The sequence below is a fragment of the Capra hircus genome, chromosome 22 (assembly GCF_001704415.2).
Source record: "Capra hircus breed San Clemente chromosome 22, ASM170441v1, whole genome shotgun sequence".
NCBI classification, from domain to species: Eukaryota; Metazoa; Chordata; class Mammalia; order Artiodactyla; family Bovidae; genus Capra; species Capra hircus.
The window spans coordinates 21,520,390-21,536,300 of NC_030829.1; the positions used below are offsets into that span (position 1 = coordinate 21,520,390).

At 45.9% G+C, this 15,911-nt stretch overlaps 1 protein-coding gene across 6 annotated transcripts in view; it reads right to left on the bottom strand.

Annotated features, from left to right (window-relative positions):
• ITPR1 (inositol 1,4,5-trisphosphate receptor type 1) overlaps window positions 1-15,911 on the bottom strand; it is a 350,791-nt gene that overhangs the window by 152,859 nt on the left and 182,021 nt on the right. For all 6 annotated transcript variants that reach the window (XM_013973556.2, XM_018066872.1, XM_013973555.2 and 3 more), the window contains 8 exons: window positions 15,265-15,319; window positions 12,343-12,508; window positions 12,059-12,229; window positions 11,316-11,381; window positions 10,035-10,172; window positions 4,628-4,753; window positions 1,915-2,115; window positions 161-412 (listed from right to left, as the gene is read on the bottom strand). In XM_013973556.2, coding sequence (XP_013829010.1) covers window positions 161-412; window positions 1,915-2,115; window positions 4,628-4,753; window positions 10,035-10,172; window positions 11,316-11,381; window positions 12,059-12,229; window positions 12,343-12,508; window positions 15,265-15,319 — 1,175 coding nt within the window. The remainder of the gene's footprint in view (window positions 1-160; window positions 413-1,914; window positions 2,116-4,627; window positions 4,754-10,034; window positions 10,173-11,315; window positions 11,382-12,058; window positions 12,230-12,342; window positions 12,509-15,264; window positions 15,320-15,911) is intronic.

Sequence of the window (15,911 nt, forward strand, 5' to 3'; positions counted from 1 at the left end):
GTTTTGGCCACTGGAAGTCTCACAGCTAAGTGAGCCGTGGGATCAAAGCTGTGAGGTCCCACTTGGGTCAGCTCTCCATCCAGCCGCGCCCCCCGCCACACACATACCATGAGGAGAGTCACGAGCAGAGCCCACCCACCCTGGAGACACAGCCGCTCACCTCTGGGATGCAGTCCTCATGGGTCACCACGCGGACAATGTCATCCAGCGGGAGCAGGGAGTTGCACTTGATCTCCGTGTAAACGTTCTTGCCCTCTGTGCACACGGCCAAGAGCTCCACCAGATGGATGTGGTACATGAGGGGGCTGTTCTCGTCCATCCGGTCCCGCTCAGATCTCATCATCTGAATCAGGGTCTGGAAAGAGGCTCTGTCGTTGTAGAACACGAGGACATCCTCTCCTGAGTTAACCAGCTGTGATCAGTAAGAGAGCGAGGCTTGTTTATATCACAAGCTTGCTGGGATGGGCGAAGCGTTAAAAAAGAAATCTATTCACACAGAGAGATGTTCTGTCAGCATTTACCTTCCAAATCCAGTTGCATTTATATTACTGAACTCACCCACACTTCATTCATTTTTATTACTAAACAACTAAAAAATTCAGCAGCAGCATTTTCATTTAGATGTAAAAATATCACAGCAGTCCTAAACACTATTAGGGGAAGACAAAGTCTACATACCAGCATTCATGTATCAAGCAAAAATGTAGATTTCAAGCCTGCCCTTGTATTTCCCCTAATAATTGGGCTATGAGTTTTTTCTCTTTAAAAATGTTTCCATCTCCTTTTCACACTTTGTATTTTTCTTACAGCTCTTTCATACACTGCCTTATTTCTTCACAATCACAAATAATCCAATTCTAATTAAAATACACCTTCCTTTCAGCACTCAAAGAGTCAAGGCATTCCTATTCATAACTTGTCTGCTGGGGACTGGGGAGTTCTCATTAATCTACTTAAGAATTAAGTGCTGAAATTGTTCAGCACTGCATGAAATATGAAAGATCCGAAAAGGGCTGACACAGAAGTCAAAATAAATACGGTCAATATTATTCACTTAATAACAGCTAACCTTTATGAACTCTGAGAATGTTCTCACAATAGCTTACAATACCAACTCGAACAGCAATTGCAATAAACGGTAGCTATCACTGTCATCTTTATCTCATTTAACTAGTCTATAAGTTTCTCAATCCTGAATCACACAGCCTGGGACATGGAACAGAAGACATTCGTATCCCAGGTCAAGCCAACACTTCTAACGCCACTATACCATCTTCCACTGAAATCATATATGTAGATAAGACCATAACTCCAAGTGTTAGCCGGATTTACTTGAGATTCCATTTATTTTTTAAAGATGGAAAGATGACAGCAAGCACCCACAGAAGCTGAAGTCCCGAGGGTGGCAGAGGACCCTCCTTGGACAGACGGCATCCGTGGGCACTGACGTCTGACAGAGACCCAAGGGGGACTTTGCCCCGATTCTACTGACCAGCTTCTCGTGAAGCATCAAACAACAATATTCCCAGCTAGTTAATTAGGTGGATAATTTTTTTTTTTAAGTTATAGAATTCACAAGAAGAACTTCTTTGGCTCAAAGGATTCTATCCACAATTAACCTCAATTCACTGTATTTTGGTTCAATTTTCTTGGGCTGTTTTACTCTCTCAGAAGAATCCTAGCCAATGATCCTTAAAATAGATTTATTGCTATGAAAAAGTAGATTGGATTCTTGGCTGTTTCTACAGTTTAAGCTCACACACACTAGATCACACACACGTGCGCATGCACACACATACATTACTTTTATTTAATGGCCCCTGGACACGGTGCCAGGTTATACAAATAAAATTAAATAATTTGTAAGTCCCTGAGAACACCAGATGAAGGTATTTAGAAATACATAGCTGTCACCTCGGCCATGACCATGTCTTGGCACTTCTTGATGAATTTCCCTTCAGCCTTGACAATTGTCTGCAGGAACTTGATGTACTGGACATTTCGACCGTGAGTCTCGATGCAGTGAACGAAGTGCTGGACGACCCGCTCGTTGATCTCGCTGCACAGCTGGAAGTTGTTCATGAAGATGTGTTGCATCGTGACGGCTTCCAGGATCTGACGCAAGAGCAAGGGCACAGAGACAGGGTCAAAGGAGGGCAGGGCGAGAAAGAGTCTACCCCAACAGAGGCAGGGGCATTCAGCCCCGCGAGAGCATCCTTTTCCATCCTCGCTTCTCGATGGTGTTCCTGTTAACTCAACTTTTTCAATCATGCGTCATAAAACCACCGGGCAGTAAACAAACCATTAGTTTTCCGCTGAATGAATTTCAGGGGGAAGCTCAGCACCCAGCTCAAGAAACAAAATAGACCGCTTATGGCCCACTCTCTCCAAGTTTACCAATTATTTTGACTTCCACAACCACAGATTAGTTTTGCCCAGTCTTGAACCTCAAGCATCCTCTTCTACTTGCCTTTTGTTCAAACTGCAACAGAGTCTCCGTGTTGTTGTGTGTTACTAGCTTGTTTGCTGTCACCACTATGCACATTCCATCGCATGAATATACCACGTGCATTTATCTGTTCTACTGTTGATGGGCATTTGGGGAGTGACTTAGCAACTAAATCACCACCACCACCACCACCAGTCTAAAGAGTAAGTAGCGACACAATTCTTATGACATATGTGATGAACAGTGTCACTCTGAATATTCTTCTAAATGTCTTCTGATAAATGAAATGTATCCATTTCTGTTGGCTTTATACCCAGGAGTAGAATCGTTGGGTTGCAGAGTTCAAATACATTTGGCTTTAGAAGATACTCCCAGACAGCTTTGAAACCGATTAACAATTTACATTCTACATTACAGCGACTCCATAGTCTTGCCAACACTTAGTGGTGTCAGTTTTTCAATTTCATATTTTGTTGTAAGTATCTTCCTTGATTTGCATTTCTCTGATGAGGAACCATATTGAGGGCTTTGTGATGTTTGTTGGCCATTTGGATAATCTCAGAGCATCCCATTTTAAAGTTTTTAGCTCATTTGAAAAAGTGGGCTGTGATTTTCCTCATGGGCCTTCTGGAGTTCGTTACTTCTACTGGGTGTGAAGTTGTTCCTGGACTTGAACACTGAATGTTCTCTCTCACTCTGTGGCTTGTCTTTGCTTACTCTTTACAGTGTCACTTGATGAATAGAAGTTCTTAATTGTTTTTTAAAGATCTTTCATCTTGGGCCACTTTTAAAGTCTGTATTGAATTTGTTACAATATTGCTTCTGTTGTTCATGTATATTGGTTTTTTGGCCAAGAGGCATGTGGATGGGATCACAGCTTCCTGACCAGGAGCCAAACCCACACCCCCTGCACTGGAAGACGAAGGCTTAACCACTGGGCCACCAGCGAAGTTCCGCATTGATTTTTTTTAGAAAGTCTGATTTACTGATATTTTCCTGCATGACTAGTGGTCTTTGCATTCAGTGTGAGAAAAGTTCCTTTCCATAAGGTCATGAGGGTATTTTCATGTTTTCCTTCAGAAGCTTCATTTTCTACTTTTTATCTAGACTTAACAGAGTTATTAGGTTTAACGACTGGTGTGAGGTAAGGGGCTTTAAACTTTTCATCTTTTGCCTTTTCGTTAATATGACAAAGATGGAATATGACTCTACAATGCAGCAGTTGTTTTTCTGGAAAGCTCCAGCAGTACGGACGAGTATTTCTGTGTGTGTGTGTGTGTGTGTGCATGTGAGCAGGTGTTAATGCACAAGGCTGTCCTTTGCAGTATTGCTCATGAGCCAAAAATCAGACACTGCCAAACTGTCCATTAATCAGGAAATGGTTTCAGAAAAGTTACAGCCATTCTGTCCATGCGTGCTCAGTTGCTTCAGTCGTGTCCAACTCTTTGTGACCCTATGGACTTTAGCCCACCAGGCTCCTCTGTCCATGGGATTCTCCAGGCAAGAATACTGGAGTGGGTTACCATTTCCTCCTTTAGGGGCTCTTCCCAACACAGGGATCAAACCCATGTCTCCTGCACTGTAGGCAGATTCTTTTACTGCAGAGCCACCGGGGAAGAATTTAGTCATGAAAATCAACGAGAAAAATTTGTATATCTCTGACTTACAAAGATAGCCAAGATGTGTAAGTGAAGAAGGCAAAATACAAAACCAATGTGCACAGTGTACCATCATTTTCCTACTAAAAAAAAGCATGACACATATGTAACATATTAAAAACATATGTAATTAAAATGTAACACAATTATGTTTTACACGGATGCATTATGTTTTGTGTAAACATGGAGGACTTGATGCATGACCCTAGGAGGATGTGGCTGGACAGTGAGAATTGGTACTTTGCTACAGCTGGAGTTTGATGTAATGAGGAATGCTACTAAGAGAAAATACATTTATCTTGCATCTACCACCTCTTCCTCACTCCTTCTACCTTTTTTCCCCATAAAGTATTTACGTCCTCCTGAGAGCCGATCAAAATGTTCCCCGTTGGAATGAAGGTTGCATCATAACAAGTCCCAGTGGCCACGACAGCAAGAGAACAAGCTGTTCTCTCTTCCTGCTTCCACCCCCCGCGGTCCTCCTCCCTGCACAGAGTCCCAGACAGGCCTCCAGTCTTACCCCTGGGTTTAGAAACAGGTTTATGTGTTTGTGGAGCAGAGCCTGATTCTGCTGGTTGCCGGCGCAGAAATTCTGGAGAAACTCATGAGCCAGCCTCATTATCTCCTGCATCTTGGTGTCTTCGGCCTGTGAGGGAGAAGACAGACGAAAAACAGGTTGAAGACCCAGCTATGCCTTTGGCATGAGAAGGTCAACTGGAGAAAGCAGCGATCTCTAGGCCAGGAGGCCATGTGGGGCTCGACTCATGTGGGGCTCTGGGGGTGTTTCACGGGGCTGGCTGCATAAAAACACTGGGGGGTGCTGCACCGCTGACTCTTGCAGAGAAGTCAGAAATTTGTCTATGCTTCATGGAGGAAAATGAATTCTCTCCCACTAGCCTTGGGCAGTCAAATGAAATGATTTTATCATGGAAAAAGGACATAGAGAATGAAAGCTAAGAGGAAGTCTCTGAGATCCCACTGTCTAGCAATTGCTGAAATTTCTAAACCCCTTACTTCTGAAAATATGGATGGACAGCAGAGCAGGGGCCAACTTCATCACTGGCTATAAGCACATCTCCCAGCTCTCAGGCACACATTTTCAAGTTGCCTTAACCTATGGACACCCTAAATCCTGGCAGCAGTTATCACAGTAAAGTGGAACTCTAGATTCTAAGTTGGGGCAAATGTACCTGTCTTGACTCCTTTCCCCATCACCTGACACATGATTTAACCTAAGACTTAGCTTTCCTACTTACACAATCAGGATAATGTGTGTCTCAGGCATTTCACATGGCTGATTACAAGATTCTCAGGTCATGTATCAAAAACACATACTCAGTAAGCAACTAGGATACACTTTACAGCACAGGTAAGTATAGCTATCATCTTGCAACAACTTTTAATGGAATATAATCTGTAAATATACCAAATCCTTTTGCTGTACCCCTGAAACTAATATTGTAAATCAACTACACTTCAAAAAAATACACTCAGTATTTGTAAAGAGTTAGATGCCTATGTTAATCATAAAGGAAATCAACCCTGAATACTCATTGGAAGGACTGATGCTGAAACTGAAGCTCCAATACTTTGGCCACTTGATGCGAAGAACTGACTCATTGGAAAAGATCCTGATGCTGGGAAAGACTGAAGGCACGAGGAGACAGAGAACCAGATGATTGGATGGCATCACTGACTCAACAGACATGAGTCTGAGCAAACTCTGGGAAACGGTGACGGACAGGGAAGCCTGGTGTGCTGCAGTTCATGGAGTTGCAAAGAGTCAGACATGACTGAGCAACTGAACAACAGCAACAACAAAGAGGCCTATGACAAGACAATTATAGAGAACCTCTTGGGACTTCCCTGGTGGTCCAATAGCTGAAACTCCAAGCTTCCAATGCATGCGGCCCAGGTGTGACCCTGGTCAGGGAACTAGATCCCACAGGCAGCAACTAAAGAACCCGCATGCTGCCATGAAGACTGAAGACCCCACGTGCTGTACTGAAGACCCAGTGCAACCAAATAAACAGACATTTAAAAACAAAGAAACCTCTTGCTACTTTCAGTTCAGTTCAGCTGCTCAGTCGTGTCAGACTCTCTGTGACCCCATGGCCTGCAGCACGCCAGGCCTCTCTGTCCATCACTCCCAGAGTTTACCCAAACTCTTGTCCACTGAGTCGGTGATGCCATCCAACCATCTCATTCTCTGTTGTCCCCTTCTCCTCCCACCCTCAAGCTCTCCCAGCATCAGGGTCTTTGCAAATGAGTCAGCTCTTCGTATCACGTGTCCAAAGTACTGGAGTTTCAGCTTCAACATCAGTCCTTCCAATGAACACCCAGGACTGATCTCCTTTAGGATGGACTGGTTGGATCTCCTTGCAGTCAAGAGTCTTCTCCAACATCACAGTTCAAAAGCATCAATTCTTTGGCACTCAGCTTTCATTATGGTCCAACTCTCACATCTATACATGACTACTGGAAAAACCATAGCCTTGACTAGATGGACCATTGTTGGCAAAGTAATGTCTCTGCTTTTTAATATGCTGTCTAGGTTGGTCATAACTTTCCTTCCAAGGAGTAAGCGTACTACTTGCTACTTTAGCCAGTTCTAAACAACCCATCACTTATAAGAGTAAAAACGCTTCCTCAGATGGAAATCACCCCTCATATTCGTAAAGCCTACTTCATCTTCCTCAGTCACCTCACATACATCCCCCCTCATTTTAGAGGCAGAGTGCTGCAGTTGGGAATGCAGGCCCTGACACCAGGCTGCATGGCCCTTAGGCCAAACAAACAACTTCTGAGCTGTGTGACCTTGGGCAAGGGACTTAACCTTTTGGTTTCCTCATCTGTAACAAGGAGCTGATAAAGGACACACTTCCTATTGTGGTTATGAAGATTAAATGAGAAAATTCATGTTAAGTGCTTAGACCATAACGACTCATTAAATGTTAGCTGCTGTTACTGGTCTAGACTAAGGGTCAGCAAACTTTTTTCTTAGAGGTCCAGATATATACTTCAGGGCTTTATGGGTCAAAAAGCAAAACAGAGGACATTATGCACAAACCTATATAACCCCTAAAAATTTAACTATTCAAAAACGTACATGTGTGTACCTATGGATGATTCATGTTGATGTTTGGCAGAAAACAACGCAATACTGTAAAGCAATTGTCCTTCAATTAAAAATAAATAAAGCTAAAATTGAAAGCAAAACAAAACGTAGCAACCATTCTTGTCTCCAGCACTATATAAAAACAGGCGGTAGGCTGGAGGTGATCCATGTCTGCAGTTTGCCCACTCTGATCTAGACCACAGCCTTGTGAGAAAGTAGAACACTTCTGCCAGGATCACTGATGGAAGGAACCCAGACTCTCGGGGTGACAACCGAACAAAGCAGGAGATTGAAAGAGGACGCTGACAGCCAGTCTCAGAACAACAGAGCAGGCATTACATTTGTCTCTCATTTACAGAGAGAGCGGCAAAGTTTCTAAGCTCTAAGAAATCAGAGGGTCTGGGACAGAGACACACCACAGCAACCTTGAACCACTGTGCATTCTTCCCTTTCTTCACCTACTAAAGGAATCTGCTGGCAGACAAGCTAACTAAAAGCTTGTGCCATTCAAAGCAGATTTTTACAGGGCAAGGACCTCACAAAGACATAACACGAACTTACCTGTTAGTAAGAGTCCCTCCGCTGTTCTTACACAATGGGGTGGCTGTATCCATCCAAAACCCAGACAAAGTATACACACACACACAATGTTCTGCCTTTGAGTCACCAATTCCAGCTGAATCTGGTTCCTATAGATCCCTCCAACACTTCTCTGAGAGTGAATGTCTCTCATTAAGGAAACAGGTTACTGGGAGGCAAAGCCAAGGCCAGCAACCTTTCTCCTGACATTCTTCACATACAGGGAGAAATATCCACTTGCTGGTTCGAGTCCAAATATCGCCAAGTTTGGATGACACCCACATCCATCTATATCAATTCCAGGTTACTGAAGCATCTGAGCTATTGAAGGGATTAAACTTGTACTTTTATTTGTGGCTGGTGAAAAGCCTGACCCATCAGACTCACATGGGCCCTGTGACTAAGGATACGGCCTCGGGAGGGAACTTTCTAAGGTGCTGGGTAGCAGGCAAAGGTGAGGAGCAGGTGGGGCGGAAGGTGAGCCATCCAAGGCCCAGGCTCCCACAGATGAGCTGAGCAGGCTCTGCCATGTGCAGCTGGGCCTTCCAGACAAGTTTCTAAACCTCTCTGGCTCCAGTCCTCTCATCTAAAATGGGGCACCTATCTCCTCTGGTTGTTCTGAGGATTAAATGAGAGAATAATGTAAAAGCCTCAGCACAGGGCCTGGCACCTGGCAAGCAGTGGGCAGGGAACCTCCCTCAGGTGACTTCACTAGGGAGCCTCTGGGAGTCACTAGGCAATTCAACAGCCCAGCACCTAAGTCTCAACTCTAAACCTTCCCAGCCTCAGTCCCCTCATCCATTAAGTGGCAACACCATGAGCGCCACACTGGGTTTTAGAAGCTTGAATGATTGCTTTCATTTTGTTCTACTGGACACTGTTATTCTTTGTATTCATTTATTATTAATTTTTAGCCATACTATACTGCATGTACGATCTTAATTTCCCAGCTAGAGACTGAACCAATGCTCCCTAGAGTGAAAGAACAGAGGCCCCCTAACCACTGGACCACCAAGGAAGCCCCGAATGGATGCTTCTGTCAGGTCTATGCTCTCCTGCTTCCCTCCATCCCATCACTGCTGCTGCTGCTGCTGCTACTAAGTTGCGTCAGTCGTGTCCGACTCTGTGCGACCCCATAGATGGCAGCCCACCAGGTTCCCCCGTCCCTGGGATTCTCCAGGCAAGAACACTGGAGTGGGTTGCCATTTCCTTCTCCCATGCATGAAAGTGAAAAGTGAAAGTGAAGTCTCTCAGTCGTGTCTGACTCTTAGCGACCCCATGGACAGCAGCCTACCAGGCTCCTCAGTCCATGGGATTCTCCAGGCAAGAGTACTGGAGTGGGGTGCCATTGCCTTCTCCCATCCCATCACTAGCAATGCCAAATGCTAACACGAAAAATGAGAGATGCAGCTTAGTTTCTATCAACAGAAAATAAGACTTAGACTGAGCAGAATCCAACAGATCGAACCTAACCAGCTGTCAGCACTCAGCGAGGACTTCGAGTTGGCAAGTCCTATGTCTTCATATGCATTTATAGCTTGCGGTGCTTCCAAGGCTGACTAACAAGGCAGACGAAACTATACAGCATGTATTTATTAAGCTTTGGTGATCCAGTATCTCTGATGTGGGAGGACAGCTTTCTCTGGCTCTCCTGAACTCACCAATTCATCCCCCTGCTCTGAAAGTAGAAAACTGCAGTCCCTGTGATTGTGGGGGGTTCATAATTTATCACTTACGCTAATTTGATTTTATAATCATGCATGTGACCTGGGGGAGTTATTGATGGCCATGTCACAAGCTCTTCTAAAACACACTGGATTCAAAACAACAAACAGCTTTTACAACTCTTTAAAAAAAAGGAAAACAAGTATACAGTACAGAGTCCATGTGCAGAGACAGCTCTGTCCACCGGACCTCCGTACTCAGACCAAGCTGCCCCCCTCCGGCCTGGCAGGGGAGTGAGGAGAGAACAAACAGACTCCTCCTTCTTTACAGAGTTCTAGAAGCAGAGGGAGCTTATGGCGGGGGGGGGGGCGTTTCACTGTATTGCTACCATGCTCTGTTTGTTTCATGTCAATTACCTAAGATTGCTTCACAGTGACAGTCATCACACATCAGCTTCATTTCTTCACCAACCGTTCCCAAGTGTGAAGGGTATAGAGAAACCCAGGAATCCGCCCCCTCAGAGCAGCACCGTGGGGTCAGGCTGCAGGGAGGGGGCGATGCCCACCTTCTCGTAGGGGATCTGCAGCAGCTCCAGCACCACGGCGTGGGCGCCCATGTTCCGGAGCAAGCGCTGTTGCTGCTTCCTGCTCTTCCGCACGGATGCGCTCTCTTGAACACAGAGTTTGCTGAGTCGGATCAAAATCTGGTAGGAAGAAAGATCAAAGTTTCTCCTCAATCCACATCTCTGTTCTGAGGATCTAACCTACAGCCTGGCCACGATAGTTCCTGATATTTCACTGTGTACATGGAATTTGCAAAGGGAATAGATCTTAAGCATTCTTACCTCCCCTACCATCCTCCAAAAGTTACTTCTGTGAGTGATGGATGTGTTAATTAACTTGATTGTGGTAATGATTTCACTATGTATATATCAAATTATCACATTGTCAAGTATATTATAATTTTGTCACTTATACCTCAAAGTTTGAAAAAAAAGTTGTAAGAAACAAAAATCAATCTCAGAAAAGTAGGAAGCATAGTTGGAAGAAAGATTGCCTGGGGATGGTGTGGGCAGGAAGGTAAAAGGGATCACGATCCATTAAGAACGTAATAAGAGGGAAAGTTCTCTAACTTGTAGGATCCTTACTGATTGTATTGAACCAAATCCACATATGGCTAAGAACAGGTCTTCCAGATTAACGACTGGATTATGGCTCCATTAGCAAGTGGGATGTTTCAGGTATCCTAAAGTGGTATGGGGGCTTCCCTGTTGCTTCAGTGGTAAAGAATCTGCCTGCCGATGTAGGAGACGCACGTTCAGTCCCTGGTCCGGGAAGATCCCCTGGAGAAGGAAATGGCAACCCACTCCAGTGTTCTTGCCTGGAAAATCCCATGGACAGAGGAGCCTGGTGGGCTACAGACCATGGGATTGCAAAAGAGCTGGACATGACTTAGCCACTAAACAACAACAAAAAAGGTATGACTCAGCACCACTGCCAGAAACTTGGGAAGAATTTGTCCTGGGGTAAAAAAACACCAAACTTCCAACCTCTCAACTTCAAAGCATCCTATGCAAAGATTTCTAAAAAACTATGGTTCTCATTGGTGATACTACGTGTCAGCAATCAAGATAAATCATTGATAATTTTACCACTTCACTCTTCCTTCAATTGTAAGCCTTCAGAAGTATAGGTGCTGGCAGCCCCCATACAAGGTGAGGAAACAGAGCAGACACATACGATGTGGACTGAGGCCTGACACTGAGACCTATGCACTTGGCCTCAGAGGTCCTCTTTCCCTCTGTTAAACTTCCCACCACGGGAAAGGCTCAGGGGAGGGCACATACCTCTTTGACCACCCTGTAGTTGTAGCTGCTGGTGCTCTCATGCTGCTGTGACTTGTTATTCCCCTCCTAGGAACCAAAACGAACGTGACTGGGGTTTGCACAACTCTTGGGTTCCTGTCAATTTGTTAGGGTTAGATCACAATCTCGGAAGTAATAGGAATTTTTTCAGTGTTTTCCAGCCATCATGGGGCTTCCCAGGTGGCGCTAGTGGTAAAGAATCCTACCAATTCAGGAGATACAAGAATCGTGGGTTTGATCCCTGGGTGCGGAAGATCTCTTGGAGGAGGGCAAGGCAACCAACTCCAGTATTCTTGCCTGGAGAATCCCATGGATAGAGAAGCCTGGTGGGCAGCAGTCCACAAGGTCACAAACAGTACACGACTGAGTGGCTGAGCACTAGCACTAGCCAGCTGTCCTGCTAGGTTTATGCCCGAGTCAATCCCTTGCTCACACTCAGCTCCCCGTGACGGATGTTATTTCGCTGACTGGGAAAGGATGCTGGGCCAGGCATAGCTGGAGAACAGGTCCATTCTGCAAGGGGCGCCTGGTGCCCAGGAGAGTCTGCAAGGGGCACCTGGTGCTGTACTTCCTGGGAGAATGGCTATCACCCTGGTAACAAGCAGACCTCTTGAGATCCCAGCCCATCCTAGTATCTACATTTTTACCTAAAACCAGAGGAGGACGTTCACTTGTTCCAGGAGCCCATGCATCTCCTCCGGCAACCTAACTTGCGTGTCACCCACCTCTGTCTTCTTATGTTCGTTTTCCCCAGATGCGCCATCCATGGCCTCGTCGGGGCCCTGCCCTTTGTACACCCAGAGCTCTGACTTCTCCACGATGGATCTCAACTGGTCCAGGTCTTGTTTGATCTGCTTGTAGTTATCGACATCTTGGCTGGTAACGAGCAGCTGAACCTGAATGAATGCAATCGACCAGGGGCACTCAATACCCTCTCAGACAGATGACGACCCCACCACCAATAACGCACACACACACACATGTGTGCACACACGGCCACCCAAGCTACCTGTTTGAAGGCCTGGAGGACCTCCTGTCTCTGACTGAAGTGCCGAAAGAGAAGCTGCAGGGCCCCCGACACCAGGGGTGGGTAGTCGTGCATTGTCAAGTGGAGCAGGACTCGGAGGAATGTTCTGCCGCCGTGGTCATCCAGGTCCAGCGGGGTGTTCTCCTCACTGAGGGGAGAGGTAACGTGAGCCACAGATGCCCCCACCCGCAGCCGTGGGCCCAGACACACCTCACTTCGTGAGATCCCCCACTCTATGGCCGATCTCAGCAGACCTGGCTATTAAATAACTCCTTTAACAATACCATCCTGTTTCATCTTCAACTGTATTCCGAGGGGAGGGGACAGTTATGGTGTCACAGCTGCCAAATGTTTAACCAAAGTCCCCGCCTTCCCACAGTGACAGGCCTGGCTTTGCAAACTCTCCCACCAGATGTTCTGCTGCTGGGCTACCCCCATGGTTTCAGAGCCGCGCGCAGTTGTGTTTCTCCAGAGTTACTAGTTTGTTTTTTATTTAAGATGCTAGTGCCAAGAAACCATCTGTGGTGGAGGGACAGGTTTTCAAGGTCTAGCCTGTACCATATCCCCAATCGTGCACTTGGATGGGGTCACAGGGGCCAACAAATGTGTGCGCTCAGTCGTGTCCAACTCTTTGCGACTCCATGGACTGTAGCCTGCCAGGCTCCTCTGTCCATGGGATTCTCCAGGCAAGAATACTGGAGTGGGTGGCCGTTCCCTTCTCCAGGGCGTCTTCACCACCCCCAGGGATCGAACCTGCCTCGTGCATCTCCTGCATTGACAGGCAAATTCTTTACCACTGCACCACCTGGAAAAGGGGAAAATCACTAGACCATTCAGGTATGGTGGTGGTTTAGTCGCTAAGTCGTATTTGACTCTTGCGACCCCATGGACTGCAGGCCGCCAGGCTCCTCTGTCCATGGGATTCTCCAGGCAAGAATGCTGGAGTGGGTTGCTCGCTCCTTCTCCGGGAGATCTTCCCGACACAGGAATCAAACCCAGGTCTCCTGCATTGCAGGCAGATCCTTTACCGACTGAGCTATGACGGAAGCCCATCTGCACCATCTGAGAAGCCCCCCAGTTGCCATGAAGGTGCCCAAAGATTCACTTATCTTGTCTCAAACTGGCAGCAAGTAGTTTGGTCCCACAGGCCCCACTTTGAGAAGTGTTGCCGTGAGTCATCCCCACTCAGTGCTTTTCTAGCTTCCTAGCTGGAGTTAATCAGTATATTACCAAGGCTTCTCCCAATATCTACGCTACGTTGATTGTGTGCTACTTACACAACCAAAAATTTAATAAGCAAGTCCTGGTGCTAACGGCAGGCCACCGTGAACCTGAGCACTATCACTGAGGGTCTGGGCCTGTATTGTGTTTACAATCAAATAAAGGTCAAATGCTGAGACCTTCATGGCTGCAGACCAGCAAGGGAGGCCTAGATAGGACTTGGTACATAAATCCTCTGTTTGCACTATGCACTCCAGAAAGGTGTAAAGAAGCTTTCGTAGCCCTTCAACACCAGGAAAGCAGCAGAGAGCCAAGACACCACTCAGCAGACTGAAGTGGCACCAGGCTAAACTCAAAACTCCCCGTTTCGGAACAGCAATCTCTTCCATAGAGATAAATAATGCTGTTGACTCAAATTTCACAATGACATTCAGCACTAAGATAGTGAACATCAGTTCACCCTCTCTGGTCTAAACACCCTTATGTAGGTTCCTCCCACACTGACACTGGGCTTAGCCAGGTGATCTGCTTGGACCAATAGGACATTAGCAACATGATGCAAGCAGATGCTTGCTTAGTGCTTGTACACTGTTGGTCTAGCCTCTTGGGGCCTTTGCACATAGAGCCAGTTACCAAGCTATGCAGAAGCCCAAAATATCCACGTGCAAAGACAGAGAAGTCCCAGCCTTAAAGGCATCGCCTCCAAGGAGCCAGAAATGCAAAGAAAGCAACATGGATGTGCCAACCCCAATCACTAGCTACTATGGTTGCATGACAGACCCAACAGTGATCAGCAGAAGAACCATCTAGCTGAGCCCCAGTCAACCACAGGGTTGTGAGAGGCAATAAAATGACTGTTTTAATCCATTTTTTTTTGCTGTCCTGGGTCTTTGTTACCCTGTGTGAGCATGGGCTTAGTAGTTGTGACTCTCACGCTCCAGAGAGTAGACTTCAGTAGCTGCAGCACATGGGCTTAGATGCCCCATGAGATGTGGAATCTTCTCTGAACAGGTATTGAACCTGCATCCCCTGCACTGACAGATGGATTCTTAACCACTGGACCACCAGGGAAGTCCTTAATCCATTAAGTTTTGATTGTCAAAAGCAATACGTAACTGAAGCAAATGTGTATATACCAAGAATTATACATACAGGGTGTTTATACCAAGTTTGCAGGTGTTTGAGTCTTATAGGGATTTGAGTCTCATAATGATGTTTTCAGTCAACAGTGAGCAATCTCATCTTCTAGGAAAGGGTTCACACAGTAATTTCAGGCTCCAGACAATCAAAGAACTGCATGCCTGTTTTTATTCTTGCTGCTGCTTGGCTTCTAAAGAGCTTGGGGGTGCCTGCAGCCCAGTAGCACCCAGGAGCATGCTTTCTGCACTCTGTTTTGAGCCCCCTCTTTCTTTCAACATTATTTCCTCACTGTTTAAAAAAGTCTTGTAATGTGTATACTTTGGGAAACCTTCAATTCTTTCTGCTGTAGGCAGGAAACACATATACGAAGCCAACTAAGATCACTCTGACCTGAGTTCCAGAAGTTATAAAGTGAGCAGGCAAACAATCTAAACCCAAGGACTAAAACTTTCTGAGTCCAAGGAGAAGTCTTTGAGAGCTAATAGAGAGGAGCCTCCTCCATCTCAGAACCACCTACAGAACAGCAACTGAAAATATACTTTCCTTCCTCCGAAGATGCCCTCAGCTTGTTCTTCAATGTGTTCGAAGTCAAGAGCACCTGAAGAGTTAGAGAGAACAGAACTTCAGATGCAGGAAGGAATGAAAACATGCTGCCTGTGAACTTCCCTCCCAAACACCCTTGCCTCTGCTCATGGATTAACCTCAAGTTTTCCAGCTTCTTTTACTGAAAAGCTCTGAAGCCAGGTCAACCTGGATCACACTGTCCACTGGCTCCAGGTCTCTACTCAGTGCATGACCCCTTGTGAGAGGCACTACCTCCTTCCAAGGAGCCTCAGACCTTGCTAGGTGGGCTTATTTCTACTACTATCTTTCTCTTATCCATCACCACTATATCCTGGGCAGGGAAAAACTTCTACCCAGAGTAAAAGTTGCTAGTGGACAGTCAATTTTCTCGGAGAATTTTGTTTTGGGTGTTTTTTTTCCAGTCTTTCACACAACCATAACATTAGAACCCTCAGCTGTCTTATGACTAAGACACTCAAAGATGGAAGAAGTAAGATCTACTCCAGAAGGAATCTGGGCTCTTGCAATTATTTGTTTGCCCCAAATGGGTAACTCCCAGGATGTCATTCTAAAATACAGTCACCTTCAAATATATTCACATTTTATCCTTGTTCTAGAACGTACTC